Consider the following 14655-nt stretch of genomic DNA (forward strand, 5'->3'; position numbering starts at 1 on the left):
TTCACAGTGTGTGTGTGTTTGTTTGATTATTCATTATAAATGTGATTTGAGGAGTTTTGTGTCACGCAAATTTCCATGAATTTCCATGAATGCATCTCTCTGTCATTGGAGTTGTAGTGTTTTTGAAAGTCTCTTCTGTTCACCAGGGCTGCATTAATTAGATACAGTAAATATAGTAAAAATAGCAATATTGTGAAATATTACAATATAAAATAAATGTTTTCTATATTAATATATTTTAAAATGTATTTAATTCTTGTAATCAAAGCAGAATTTTCAGCATCATTATTCCAGTCTTCTGTGTCACATGATCCTTCAGAAATCATTCTAAGACGCTAATTTGCTGCCCAAGAAGCATATTATTATCAATGTTGAAAAAAGTTGCTTAATATTTTTGAGGAATCCGTCATTTTTGTGTGTGTGTGTGTGTATTTTTTTTTTAAAACCCAAGTGCCTGTGAAAGGACATCAAGACTTCCTTTGAGAAAGTTTGGATTTTAATGCTTAAAAGTACATGAAACTAAAAAAATGGTTTTCCATGAAAGATTTGTGATCACACACAATAATGTACTATACAAAACTTTCAGTCTTCACTTTCTGAATATCTAAAAAAAATTCCACAGGAAGCATGTTGAGTGCAACATCAGGAAGAACCTAACACTTCAGGAACCTATACTTAAGGAAAAACCCATTGTAACAAATTCTTCAAAAGCAGATGGTAAACAATTGGCTTTAGAATGGTTGGGTGTGCACTTATGCAGGTTTTCATACAAATGAAACAATGGCCATTTATGAAATACACACATTTGGATTCAAATGTAGGCATAATGAACTCAATGTCATTATGTCAATGAGCATAATGTTAATTTACCTCAACCAACAGCTATTATTTCTTTTCTTTTTTAAACAAACAAAAAAAACAATGACAAACCTAATATACAGGTGCTGGTCATAATTAGAATATCATCAAAAAGTTGATTTATTTCAAGAATTCAACTTAACAGGTGAAACTAATATATAGGGCCCTATTTTAACGATCTGAAACGCAAGTATCAAGCGCGAAACGTAAGTAACTTTGTGGGCTTGGTCTTGGGCGCTGTTGCTATTATACCGGCGGGATAAATGACTCTTGCGCTCGACGCAAATCTAAAATGGGTTGGTCTGAAGTATCTTCATTATTCATAGGTGTGGTTTGGGCGTAACGTGAAATAAACCAATCAGAGCGTCATCTCACATTCCCTTTAAGAGCAGGCGCGCTTGTTCCATGGCGGATTGATATTATAACGGCGGATTTGCCAGGCGCGCGCCAGGAGCGGTTCACAGCCGAGGAGACCGACGTTCTCATCAGGGCCGTAAAACACAGAGAAGTGACATTGGGGATGGAGAAACACACCCAAATTAGCTTTGGTTAAACAGGTGTATAATAATTTGGGTAAATGTGTAAGATAGATTTATGCCTATTTTTTCACATCTTCATGGCCAAAAAAAACAAAACCTGGTTCAATGACCATGGTATTACTGTGTAATTACTGTGTGATTTCATGTAATATTCTAATTTTCTGGGATTTTGATTTCGTGGGATTCATAAGCTGTAAGCCATAATCATCAAAATTATAACAAATAAAGGCTTGAAATATCTCACTTTGCATGTAATGAGTCTATATAATATATTAGTTTCACCTGCTAAGTTGAATTCTTTTTGATGATATTCTAATTTTATGACCAGCACCTGTATTTTAATTAATTATGTTCAGTCATTTTATTTTGTATCCAGGTCAGGCTTTCATGATTAAACATAGTGGCATTTAGTCCTTGGGCAGAAGTGCTTGGTATTTGGTCAGAGCTAGATCTCATTTAAAAAGCGTCATTTGTCTAGGCCAGTGGTAGACCGAAAGAGGATGTGATACTAGCTAGGGCCTTTTCTTTCTTATATGCCAAATGACCTAATTTAGTGGTTTTCAAATGGTAGACTTGTTTTATTAGAGTGGACAAAATCCCACAAAGTCAGGTTCATGCCATGTCAAAAATATGAAAAATATAAGTTAAATGAACAAGTTTGTCTTGAGCATAACTTATGTTTACATATTTCTGACATGACACATATACAGTAAGTGTGTCAAAGAAATGTAGCTCTCATCACTTGTTGCATGCAAAAACAAACATACAGGAGTGTACATAACTTTTTGTCTTGTTCTCAAGAGATGCTGCTTGGTCAACACACTTTACTCGGCACACTTATCCTACAAGCTGTCTTCATCACTTTCCTCCTGACTGCTCTCCTCACTATCTTCTTTCCTCTCGACCAATGTAGATGATGATGATGTTTTTTTATTTCATTAACATTAATGACACAGAACAGCAGGAATATTAGGCTGCTGTCACTTTAAAGGGATAGTTCACTTTAAAATGAAAATTCTGTCATCATATACTCACCCTCATGTTGTTTCAAACCTGTATGAATTTCTTTCTTCTGCTGAACAGAAAGGAAGATATTTAGAAGAATGTCAGTAACCAGACAGTTTCTGGTCCCATTGACTTCCATAGTAGGAAAAAAAGATATACTATGGAAGTCAATGTGACCAGAAACTGTCTGGTTACTGACATTCTTCTAAATATCTTCCTTTCTGTTCAGCAGAAGAAATTAATTCATACAGGTTTGAAACAACATGAGAGTGAGTATATGATGACAGAATTTTCATTTTAAAGTGAACTATCCCTTTAAGACTAAATGCAAGGACCGAATATACTGGCACAGCTGCTTATCACAAATATAATTACACATCGCAGCACGCACAATATTCATTTTAACACTGCATGTTTGTGTTGGCTGAGGCGTCAGAGTAGTACATTTCCTCTCTCAGTGATCTTTTTTTGTACATGTTTTCCTGTTTCGCTGTTGTAATATTTTTCCTCTTTCTGGTCTTTACAGTGCACGCCGGCACGCACGGAAATAAGAAATCAAAATAGAATTCCACACGTTTAAAGGAACAAAAACTAAAATTTATGTTGGTTTTCTCTTTGTCTGCAAATCTGATGAAACTGAAATCAATACTGAATGAGTAAAGTAACAGATGTATTATGACTCATTACAAAGGCCTACAACAACCTGGTAAGCTAATCATAATAGAATCTCTGTACTTGTTTAGTATTGTCTTACAATCAAAATTCTTGGCTTGCTGCCACACAAAGTATCTACTGTAGTTTAAGTTACATTAAATCATTTAGCAGACGCTTTTATCCAAAGCGACTTATAAATGAGGAGAACAAGAAGCAATCAAACCTTGGTTCTCCCAAGTTTTTTTTTTTTTTTTCTCCATTAGGTAACCTGATGGTGTTTTAGGACACCATTAGGTCACTTGATGGAGTTTTTCGGTTCCTTGCCACTGTTGCCTTTGGCTTGCTCAGTTGGGGATATTTTGGGGATATTTAATTTAATTTTATCAATCAATAAATTCCTCTTGAAACAAACTTTGTTGTATTATTTTAATTTAATACTGTGAAGCTGCTTTGATACAATCTGTATTGTGAAAAGCGCTATACAAATATACTTGACTTGACTTGACTTGACTTATATTAATGGGTCAAGTGCTGAAGAATAAGATGCGTCTTTAGTTGTTTCTTGAAAATGGAGACTCAGCTGAGACTCAGCTGCTGGTTGCTTGCTATTGCCAGTGCAAATAGATGAAGAGAGGTATGACGTGTGCTCTCTTTGGCTCGGTAAAGACCACTGCCGCATTCTGGATCAGTTGCAGAGGTTTGACAGCACATGCTGGAAGGCCTGCCAAGAGAGCATTACATTTGTCCAGTCTGGACAGAACAAGCGCTTGGACAAGGAGTTGTGTAGCATGCTCTGATAGGAAGGGCCTGATCCTCTTAATGTTGTATACGGCAAATCTGCAGGATCAGGCAGTTCTGGCAATTGCGAAGCAATTAACTGATCATCAATCACAACTCCAAGGTTCCTGGCTGTCCTAGAAGCAGCTATGGTTGATGAACCAAGCTAAATGGAGATGTTGCGTTGGCCGAGACCACAAGCAGTTCTGTCTTTGCGGAAATGTCTGTCAGGCAGGTCGAGATGCGAGCAGCAACCGTTGGATCATCAGGCTGGAATGAGAGGTAGAGTTGTGTGTCATCAGCGTAGCAGTGATAGGAAAATCCATGTTTCACAATAACAGATCCAAGTGATGACATGTATGGAGAAGAGAAGTGGTCTAAGCACTGCCCTGGTGAAAAAAATATATATGCTAATTTAGACTAATTTAGTATACTTCAAGTGTGTTAATGATTAGTTCACTTGAAGTGTGTTATTTTGAAACAACTCATTTTGTACTAAGTATATTTTAGTTGTAATTAAATTTTAGTAAAGCATAACTTTAAGTGTATTTAAATTGGAACAACTTCAAGTATACGCCTCTGTAGGGACTAATTACATGCTTGATTGGTGATATTAAAGTGTACTATATTTCTGTTACAAGTACATTACAAATGTCTTCGAAACATACAAGTAATATACCATAAGTGTATTTATACATTTATTTTCTGAGTTTTTGCCTTTAATTAGGATAAGACAGTAGCTAGACAGGAAGTGAGGTGGGAGAGAGAGAGAGAGAGAGAGAGAGAGAGAGAGAGAGAGAGAGAGAGAGAGAGAGAGGGGGGGGAAGGGATCAGGAAAGGTCCACGATCTGGGACTCGAACTCAGGTCTCCCGAAGCACAGCGGCGCACTTGCCCATGAGGCTATCAGCGCCGACCATAAGTCTATATTACAAATCGCACACTTTGTCTTCAATAATGCACATTAATAGACAAATAATACTTAGCTATACTTTGGACAAAATACTATTGTATACTATAATGCATTTTGAAAGTATACTTTCGATGTATTTTGAAAGTATACTTTCAAATGCATTGTTACAATGATCATTTTCAGCACACAGTTAAAATATACCTAAAATATATTTATTATAAAGTGCAAATAAATACACTTTAAAAAAATAAACTGAATTTTCACTTCAAGTATATTTTTCTAAAATATATATTTTTTAAATATACTAAAGTACAATTATTTGAAAGTATGTTAAAAGTTGTATTGTGAAGATAGGTAAAGGCATGATGCTAATATACTTTTAATATATTTAAAGACTGAGCCCTTAGGTACCTAACCTCTCCACGACTTGCCAGTCTCAGAGCTTCAATAACCGAGAGCAGGGCAGTCTCAGTTGTGGAGTTAGTTATTTTAAATGCTAACGATTTTGTATTTGTGAATCCAATATTAGTAGGTAGGCTATTTGACAGCATCTGTAACTTCTCATTTAACTAAAATAGAGAAATTTAGGTTAAATTATGTAATGTAAATGATCTAATATGTCATAGATACATAGTATTTTAATCTCCTAGGAGTGAGATTACACCAAAATCCTGATCTAAATCTACTTTAATCATAATTTGTGTCATATAATGAGAAAAGCTACTGTCATTCTTCAAACTGTAAATTAAAGCTACTATTATGTTCCAAGTTCAAGTTTGTATTTATTTATATAGCACATTAAAAAACAGCAAACAGGGCTGACCAAAGTGCTGAACAATACACAAGATACAGAACAAGGACATAACCTCACATTCATGACAAAAGCTTACAATGAATTAAAAGCTAAAGAAAAAAAGTAGGTTTTTCGAGAGGATTTAAAAACAGTTCGAGATTGAGCCGCTCTGATGTAAACCGGAAGGCTGTTCCACAACCTAGGGCCAGCAATCTGGGGACAGACAAAAGTCTCTGATCACCAGACCTCAGGTTTCGTGTGGGATTGTGTGGACAGAGAAGCTCGGACAGAGAAGCTGTTCCCCTTTTGTATTAATGAGAACATATATTTGTATACATCAGCATAAATAATAATGTGTTGCAACATAATATGATAAACGTATTGGAATGTTGGAATGTTATTGTAACATTCTGCTTAAATTATTTGTTTTCTGTATATTTTCTTATTTAACCTATTGCTGTCTCAGCTAAAGAAACCTTTTCTAGGTTTGGTAATGCAGTACTATATCAAATCCAGTATGATAAAAATAGAGATTCCTTTTTTAAAAAGCCCCTTTAAAAAGATCCCCTGCATTTTGTAACACAAATTTACCATTAAGTTATTAACAGGGTTCCTTTCAAACTTAAAATAAACAATGGGATACCTTTGTTACATTAAATAGTCAAAAAAAAGTCCACTGGGAATTATTGGGATAAAATGAGTAATGGATGCTAAATAGTTTCCCCTTTGTAAAAAATTCTTTAAAATCAAATGGACTATTACATTAGCTGATAGTTCTGCAGAATGAAGCACTGATTTGTGAATCATCAGGAATGTACCTTAACATACATTTGAGTATTGAGCTCTATAAGTGGCTTTAAAACAATCCCCATGATAGAAATAAACAAAAAACTCACTGAAGCATCTTAATGTTTCATTATGACAATGTAAATGTGTATGAAAAATAGTGAGTCAGAGAATTAAAGGACATTATAACTCATCAACATCTGTCATCAACTCTTCAACAGGTGTATGAGAGATTTGGTGGATGCTGAACAATTAATTTGGCAATTTTTGTATTTCTCAAGATTGCTTGTCTTTTCTAACAGATGAGGGTGTGTTTGAATCTTAGTTAAAACTGTCCATGTGTGTCTACATGCGAAAATGTCAGAAGTTCACACTATTAATGTGACTGATGACATTTGTCATTAGCACCCATTTTGAAAGAGGAAGTGATACTTGATGGGGCATTTAGGACCTTATAAACGTGGCGCCATAGGTTTTAGCCAACTAGAGTATTTTTCATTTAGAATCGAAATGAGATGCTGTTTTTTAAAATAAATTAAAAGTATTCATGCTACCAGTAACAATAATACAAAAATATGGTTAATAATAATAATAATAATAACTACTATTATTATTTTGGCTCCAGCTTTCCCTTCCCTTGTTTTTCTTTATTAGGGTTACATTACATATCTTAACTTCTATGTATTGTCTGAACATTGTATATTAACATTTAATCAGTAAAAAATACAATTACAATACTTGCAGTAAAGTAAATCAACAGATTAAAAATTTCTTTAGAAATCGGTCATTTAAAAGTGAAACTGACCAGATCAGAACAATTGATCAGAATAATTAAAAACACACTGTAATGAAGACATAATTGTCATCTACTTTAACTTATCTTTAACTTAACTTATCTTTCACCCTTTGTAATAGTTGTGTGTGAGTCCCTCAGTTGTCCTCAGTGTGAATAGATAGATCTCAACATTATACAGTCACTTTTGGAATGGGTTCAAATATTCAAAATATGCTGGAAAACCCAAAAATGTACAGGACCTGGATTTTTCTTAAGAACAGTGGGCAATTTAACTGCTCAGGACAAACAAGTGACACAAGAACATACGTGTTCTATGTGATCAGAACATAGATTACATATAAAATACAGTGATCGGTGTACTGATTTTCTATCAGTAGAAAATACTGCACTGAAAATACAGTATATGTTTCTAATACGGGCTAGAAACATATACGTTTTCTCAGCCTCAGAAAATCCCGGACGCTCTCTGCGCGAGTCAAGAACTGAGTCAGCGAGGCTGTCGGGGAGAGGGAAGAACAGGCTCGAGAGTCGAGACAGTAGTCGATTAAAAAAATATTCGATTTACAGGCGTCAGGAATTTAAAGTCTCATGTGATTCAGCTCCAAATGCGAGGGCTGAAATGTCCGGCCGGCTCTGGTTGTTTCACTGAAATGTCCAATATTAAGAGTAGCGTTAGTTCTGACAGGTCACGTTAGTCAAGCTCGCATCAGCTGACTTTCAACTGATCCACATCTACCTATAGGAATACGACGCCTATCACTGTATACATATATATAAGCTCCTTCAGTATTATCAGCAGCTATCGCGTTTCTCAGGAGCTAATTACCCTCCTCCATCCCCAGCTCCTCCTCCCTCCCAGTCAGGATTTGGCATTCTGATTCCCCTTGAATCAGAATAAATTCTCGAATTATGTTGTACTTTAAAATCTTGAATTAAATATATTTGCAAACATTCATGTGCGTTCTGTTCTGTTTACCCCAAGGGGGGTTATTGCTGCCCTCCCTGCTCTTATCCATGCTAGGCTGCATGGATGCGCAGGGAGTTCTCACCCAGAACGGAACCATACCGCCAATCCAAATTGTATGCTAATTGTCAATCGTATTTGATGGTAGTGGTCCTGACAGAACTCAGATTTAACCCCGAAATTACTGTTTTTATGCAGTGTCGGTGCCTCTGGCCTGCTGCCTGCACTGTAAAAAAAAAATAGCTGCGATTATTTATCACAACTTAAAATCCAACATTGTTTCAACTTTAAAAGTATGTGTTCATCCTTGACTTAAAATATTAAGTTTAGTTAACTTTAGTTATGTTGGATATTTAAGTTATCTCAACAAATGTTAAGTTGTTATAACTAAATCGCAGCCACATTTTTTACAGTGTGCGCATCAGCAATTTCATGATTAACAAAAAAAATTCTGCCTTGTGTATCGACCAATCAGCGTGTTGTCAAGGCAGAATTTCAGGCACAACCAATCATATTAAACAGAGACATAGCGAATCATTTAAATAACTTGAAATTTTGAGTTCATAACACTTAAAATCTTAATCTGAAAGATTTTTGCTGCCAAATGAGTACATTAAACACATCTGTTTAATTTTTTATGTCAAAACTTGCTAATGTTAAGTTATGATAACTTGATTTCTTTATTACAGTTTTTCTCAATTGCTCCATTTTCTGAAAACATTAAACACAAAACCTCATCTTCAAGCACTATTTACAAAACCTCTGACTCCTCTCGCAAAATGAATCTTTCGCCTCAAAACAGTTTTACCTGTATTCAAAATCAAACACTACTCTCAAATCATAGACAAAGTGATCAAAATGATATACACTATCAAGCAGTCAGTAAACAATACACCAAAAAATAAAAAACACATTGTTCGAAACATAGGCTATAGTTCTCAGGGAGAAGTACATTTTTCATATTTCAACAAATTTCATCTTTTTCCGTCATTGTCTTTTGATGAACGAAAACTATCATAGTAGCTCAAAATGTATCAGAAATTACTACTCTGCTTTGCTCTTTACAATTTCTTTTTGTTCTTCCTCCTCCCTGTACTCCTATTTTTTCAGTACTGTACCCTGCATCTCACAAACTTGTCCTTTGTCTCTGTGATACTGTAATTCTTGTTCTTTGTTGATATGACCCTGCAACCAGTCAAAATCTATTGAGCAGTCAGTACTGTAACAAATGGAAAGCACAATGTTCAGGGCCATACAATTTGTTCATTGTACAGTATACAGCCTACAATGCACTGTGCAGCATACAATACTAAAAGGGACAAAAATCAAAGGAGCAAACATGTGATCAATGTGCTTCTTCTTGTCTTTGGGCTGAGTCAGGCCAGGTCAGAGCACTTCATCGACATCACAAGCAATATTATCCCTCCTCCTTTCTTGCCCTCCTCCCCCTCTTCCTCTTTCTTGCCCTCCTCCTCTTCCTCCTCTTCGCCCACCTCGCATACGCACTCATCCTCGTCCTCTCACATTGTTTCTTCTATCCATTCTCAGACTTTCTCCTTGCCACCTTCAACAACCTGTTTGCTCTCTGAACTGACTTATATTGGTTGTGTCACATCTTTTCAGTTTTGAGTGGTTGTGTTCAATCAATGACATGTGTTCTCTATTTGTATTTGACTGTTGCCACTTGTGTTTACCAGTATGGATGACATGTGCATTACAGTGCAGAATGTGTTTTGAGAATGAGAATGTTTAGAGTTTTGCTGAAAAGTCTAAGTGAGATCTGCAAATTGTGTTTTACCATGTGAAATAGTTTAAGGTATTGACAACAGACTGCACAATTAGCTAAATGAGTTCAGGCAACTGAGAACTTTATTCAGCCAATGGGTTTTAGTGTTTTAACAATTGAGAAAAACTGTAATGACAACATTGGGGTTTACAGTGAAGTTTAAGATGTTTACATAATAATAATTATTATTATCATACGGAATCATGATGATGGAAAAAATATGAGATGGGAGAAAAAAATAAATCCCAATACTTTTGAGAGAGAACGCAAAAGCACTGACATCATTTTTCCTCCAATTTTTTTTTTCAACGCCATGTTCCTTTAGGGCCTATAAATAACAATAATATTTAAAAATTTGACTTGAGAGATAGTTCACCCAAAAATGAAAAATCCGTCCATACGGGGCACGTCTCATTGGCCCTCCAGCCAAATTGTTATATTTAACGAATATCATTCTCATGTGTTTTTCTGTTTAAAATCCACACTATTTGGCAAAGATGACAATTGTGTCCTCCTCTGCAATTTCATATGCATTCTTCAAAATTCATGGTGCAATTTATTTTCCTTCTAGAATAATGGTACATTGTGTTCAGTTCTCCAAATTTTTTTTTTTTTTTTTTTTGTCAAGCCACTAAGGCGAAAGAGGAAGTGAAAGGTTAGCTGTTAGGGCTGTCCCTCAAAGCGAGACAGCATTGTTTAACCCAATGTCTAAATATGACTTGTGACGGACTTGTCACGTGTGGGAAAAGGACGACAACAGATTCTGCTGTACTTTCATACTGTGTAGGTGGAATTTCAAAATCAGAATCCCCCTCCTCAAAATCCACCCATGAAGGGATCTCCCCATCACAGAACAAGTGTATAAATGCTGACGGCATGAGCCATAGAGCATCAAGTCCAGCTTGAAGAGCTTCAACAAACTCTTTGTTCATCCAGCGATCTAGTTAAACAGAACGGCCAGTATGTCTACTTCTCGCTTCGTCATCTTCTCCGCAGTGGCGGTGCTTCTATGCGCAGTTAGCCTCAGTGAAGGTATGGAGACCTAATTGTATATTGTATTACATTCTGGTTGTATATTGAGCTTTTTATAAAAAAAAATAACAAAATGTACAATTTTATATTAAAGATTTGTACAAATTTCCTTCAATCTAGGAATGCGTGTTTCACCACAAAGATGCTGTTTCTCCTTCACGGACCGTCCTCTGCCACCCAAAGCAGTGGTTGATTACACCATGACAAGCCAGCAGTGCCCTAAAGAAGCCGTACTGTAAGTATAACAACAATATATCTGTGTTATTATGTTTAAGTAGATTTGAACTAGTTTGACCAGCAGAGCAAGTTCATGTGTGTTTGATGGAACTGAAATTCTCTTTACAGGTTCAAGACTGTAAAGGGCCGTCAGGTGTGTGCCAAACCCAGTGACCCATGGGTACAGAAGCAGATCGAGACCATTGACCGCAAGCGCATCGGGAGCCAGGGGACCTTGTAATCATGTTGACCCGCGTCTTTCGACTTCTGGACTTCTGTTTTGGAAGCATTGGACAAGTGTGGAGTCTGAGCAAAACTGAGCAAAACTAAAAAAATGCTATTATTGTACTCACCGACAAATGTATTGTCACTAACTGATCAGCATATTGAAGCTATGGGGTTAAACAATCCAGAATGTACGTTGTTTGGATTTATCTTTTTGACTCGTCTGTCATTTGTTTTATTTCTAATGAGAGTGTTTTGTGCTGAAACTAAAGTATTGCAGATGATTAGCCTATCACTCAAAGGACAGACATTTATAGAAGAAAATTAAATGAGTTTGAATATTTATTCAATTTTGTCATTAGAAAGAAAAATGTAATGATTATTTCTCTTTATGTAAGTTTTTGCTAACCTAACCTCCTCATAATAAAGAATTTCTGAATCTCGATTTGACTTTTTCACACTTTTTTACTGCCATGATTCACGCGGTTCACACTTACATAGGTTGTCAAGTTTCGAGAATACTGTACATTCTGTACAAACTAATTAACGTTCATATTTGCATATTTGAGCAACCTATTGTATTTTATTCGATCTATGGAAATTTGGCAACATAAATCTACTTTGTTGCCTTACAGGTCCAGTAAGCAATTTTATATGGAAAAGTTATACAAATTATTTTCCTTACTTCGCAACCGCTAAAAAAGTATAAATGTGTGTAGTGTTAATGTAATCTGGATGTATACGCCATGTTGTCATTAACAGTTGACCTACCAGCGTCATTTATGTGGCTTCACTGCCATTCATGAATCCTCTCCAGTGGCCTCATGGGATAGTAAAGTGTCCAATATGCACACTTCAGAATCTCGCCGGAAGTCGTAGATCATCCGGGTACTTTAGCCAACTCTTTTATGAGTACTGTGAATTCGGACATAGCCTACTTCTTTAGTCACATACTGTTTTTCACCTTATATAGTATGTGATTTCAGATGCAGCCAATGAGTCGCAGACAGGTCCAGATATTAAGCATGTAAATATCTGCAAGGTCATCTGTAACGCATGCGCTTGTCTCAGATCGCATCTTTGATCATACACTGCGTGATTGTCACTCACGTGAACGAGCACCGATTCGCCTCCGATTTCAGGAATTTTTCGGCGATTTCCACAAAAATTTCGGCGAGTGAAAATCAGGGCTAAAATCGTGCAGTGTATTTGGCATATGGCCCGTTCACACCAATTATGATAACTATAACAATAACTATTAGCGTATGTCCACTCCACACACTGTATGATAACCTGTTTACAAGCACTCACTGCAGTTTTGTTGTCTGTCGCTTTAAAAGCTTGGGCGTCTTTAAAGCAGAATGGATTCATGTTGGTTCACAATGTTTTTATCATTCATCAGCTGGAAAAAAAATCTTTCTGAAAGTGATTACAACGATATCGTTCATCTGTGTCATTATTGTTTTGCTTTTGCATCAATTTGTTTTGATGTGGACTCTGCTAATCTCATAGAGTTGGAACGATTATTAAAACGTTATATCATTATCATTATAGTTATCAACACTGGTTTGACAGGACCTAAACACTGCTATTAAAGGGATAGTTTACCCAAAAATGAAAATTAGCCAATGATTTACTCACCCTGAAGCCATCCTAGGTGTATTCTTCTTTCAGACGAAAGACGAACAATCAGAGTTATATAAAAAAATGTCCTGCCTCTTACAAGCTTTATAATGGGAGTGAATGGCTGTATGACTTTGAAAGTCCATTAAAGCGCATCTATTCATGATTAAAGTAGACGCGGATCATTACGTTGTGTGTCAAGTTCAAGTGTTACTCTTGTGGCGTAAATAGATGCGTACGGCCGTCTGCTGGAAGCTAATTATTTTTGTCGATAAAGTTTTAAACATGGATATTTTTCTTACACAAACGCATCGCTTCACTTCAGAAGACCTTTATTAATCCGTGTCGAGCACTTTAATCATGAATAGATGCGCTTTAATGGACTTCCAAAGTCAAACGGCCATTCACTCCCATTATCAAGCTTGTAAGAGCCAGAACATTTTTAAACATAACTCCGATTGTATTCGTCTGAAAGAAGAATGTCATATACACCTAGGATGGCTAGTAAATCATGGGCTAATTTTAATTTTGGGTGAACTATCCCTTTAACACCTTATGAAACATACAGGAAAAATAAAACAAAAGACAAAAACAGACTTGTCACTGTTTTATGTTTTTCAATGCTTCCCTGAGACGCTGAAAATAAACAGCACGTGAAGAGCATGAATATGAGGCAAGCGCTATTTACATCATAACTGATTTCACTACTGCTAAACAACTCGTCATTCTAGCACGAGATGTACAGTACCACTAATACCATTGCTTTGTACATGTGTACACCCGATGGAAAGTTTGAGTCTGACGTACAGTGAGTGATCATTTTCAACCACACTGGTTTGTGGTCATGTACTTCACTGTTGAACTTGAGAAGGTTTATCTTCAAATATAACCAGACTTAGTTCTCTTTTCTCCCCACAAACAAACGTCATGTTGGTACTAGGAAGTGGCACTGTCTATTTTAGATCCAGATACTGTGTGTGTGTAGCTGTATGATTTGACCATATAGAGGCAGAAGCCAGAACTTTAATATTAAGACTAAAACTATGTAGGATTAAGCCTCGGGAGAAACAACAGAGGTCACTGACTGGCTGATTTTGATGGCTTAGTCAGAATCATACTGTGTATTCCGCTCTCAACAATATAGTCACATCATTTGACCTTAAGCGTTTTCAAACTTTTTCTGGCCATGGACTCTTGAGATTTCAAGTCTGGTCACTAATATAGTAGTATCATATGTGTAATGTATGTACATACTTTACATGCATACCTACTTTATATCGTTTACATTGCAAAGTCATTAAAAAATCAATACAGAGGTACAGAGTCATAAAGGCTACTGTACTTGTACATTTCATTTTAATTTATGAACTAAAAACGTAGTTCAGAGTCAAACTATAGTTGGCTAACAGTTAGCCGTCGTAAACTCTTTTGTCAGACTATGAGTTGAGCTTCATGAAATGCTGAAAGTTTTAAACAGTTTGTATGGAAATAAAATACCTTCACAATGGAGTGGATTTCAGCCTCTTTAAAAAATGGAAGTAAGATACATGTGTCTGGAGAGATACGCATGGTTTTGGGAAGTACAGTGGGTGAGAGAAACAGTTGCTTTCATACTGGCAGATCCTAAATAAGAGGAGTTCTCGGCTGACATCTGGTGGTGGATTTTGATTTATTTAGATTTTTTGGTGTT

General features: G+C 36.1%; 1 protein-coding gene across 1 annotated transcript; it reads left to right on the forward strand.

The window, feature by feature from the left end:
* The first annotated feature begins 10687 nt into the window (after positions 1-10687).
* LOC309490723 (monocyte chemotactic protein 1B-like) lies at positions 10688-11787 on the forward strand. The gene is made up of 3 exons (XM_082159943.1): positions 10688-10901; positions 11022-11136; positions 11247-11787. Exons 1-3 carry the CDS (start codon positions 10832-10834, stop codon positions 11356-11358), a joined length of 297 nt encoding a protein of 98 aa, XP_082016069.1. The 5' UTR covers positions 10688-10831; the 3' UTR covers positions 11359-11787.
* Positions 11788-14655: the final 2868 nt, after the last annotated feature.

This window comes from Leuciscus leuciscus (assembly GCF_965113295.1).
Source record: "Leuciscus leuciscus genome assembly, chromosome: 25".
In the NCBI taxonomy this organism is placed as follows: domain Eukaryota; kingdom Metazoa; phylum Chordata; class Actinopteri; order Cypriniformes; family Leuciscidae; genus Leuciscus; species Leuciscus leuciscus.

Bases quoted from the DNA above. Each gene is read 5' to 3' on its own strand.
- LOC309490723 (XM_082159943.1), top strand. From the start codon at position 10,832: ATGTCTACTTCTCGCTTCGTCATCTTCTCCGCAGTGGCGGTGCTTCTA. The intron at 10,902-11,021 runs GTATGGAGACCT...CCTTCAATCTAG, and splicing joins CGCAGTTAGCCTCAGTGAAG to GAATGCGTGTTTCACCACAA. The intron at 11,137-11,246 runs GTAAGTATAACA...TTCTCTTTACAG, and splicing joins TGCCCTAAAGAAGCCGTACT to GTTCAAGACTGTAAAGGGCC.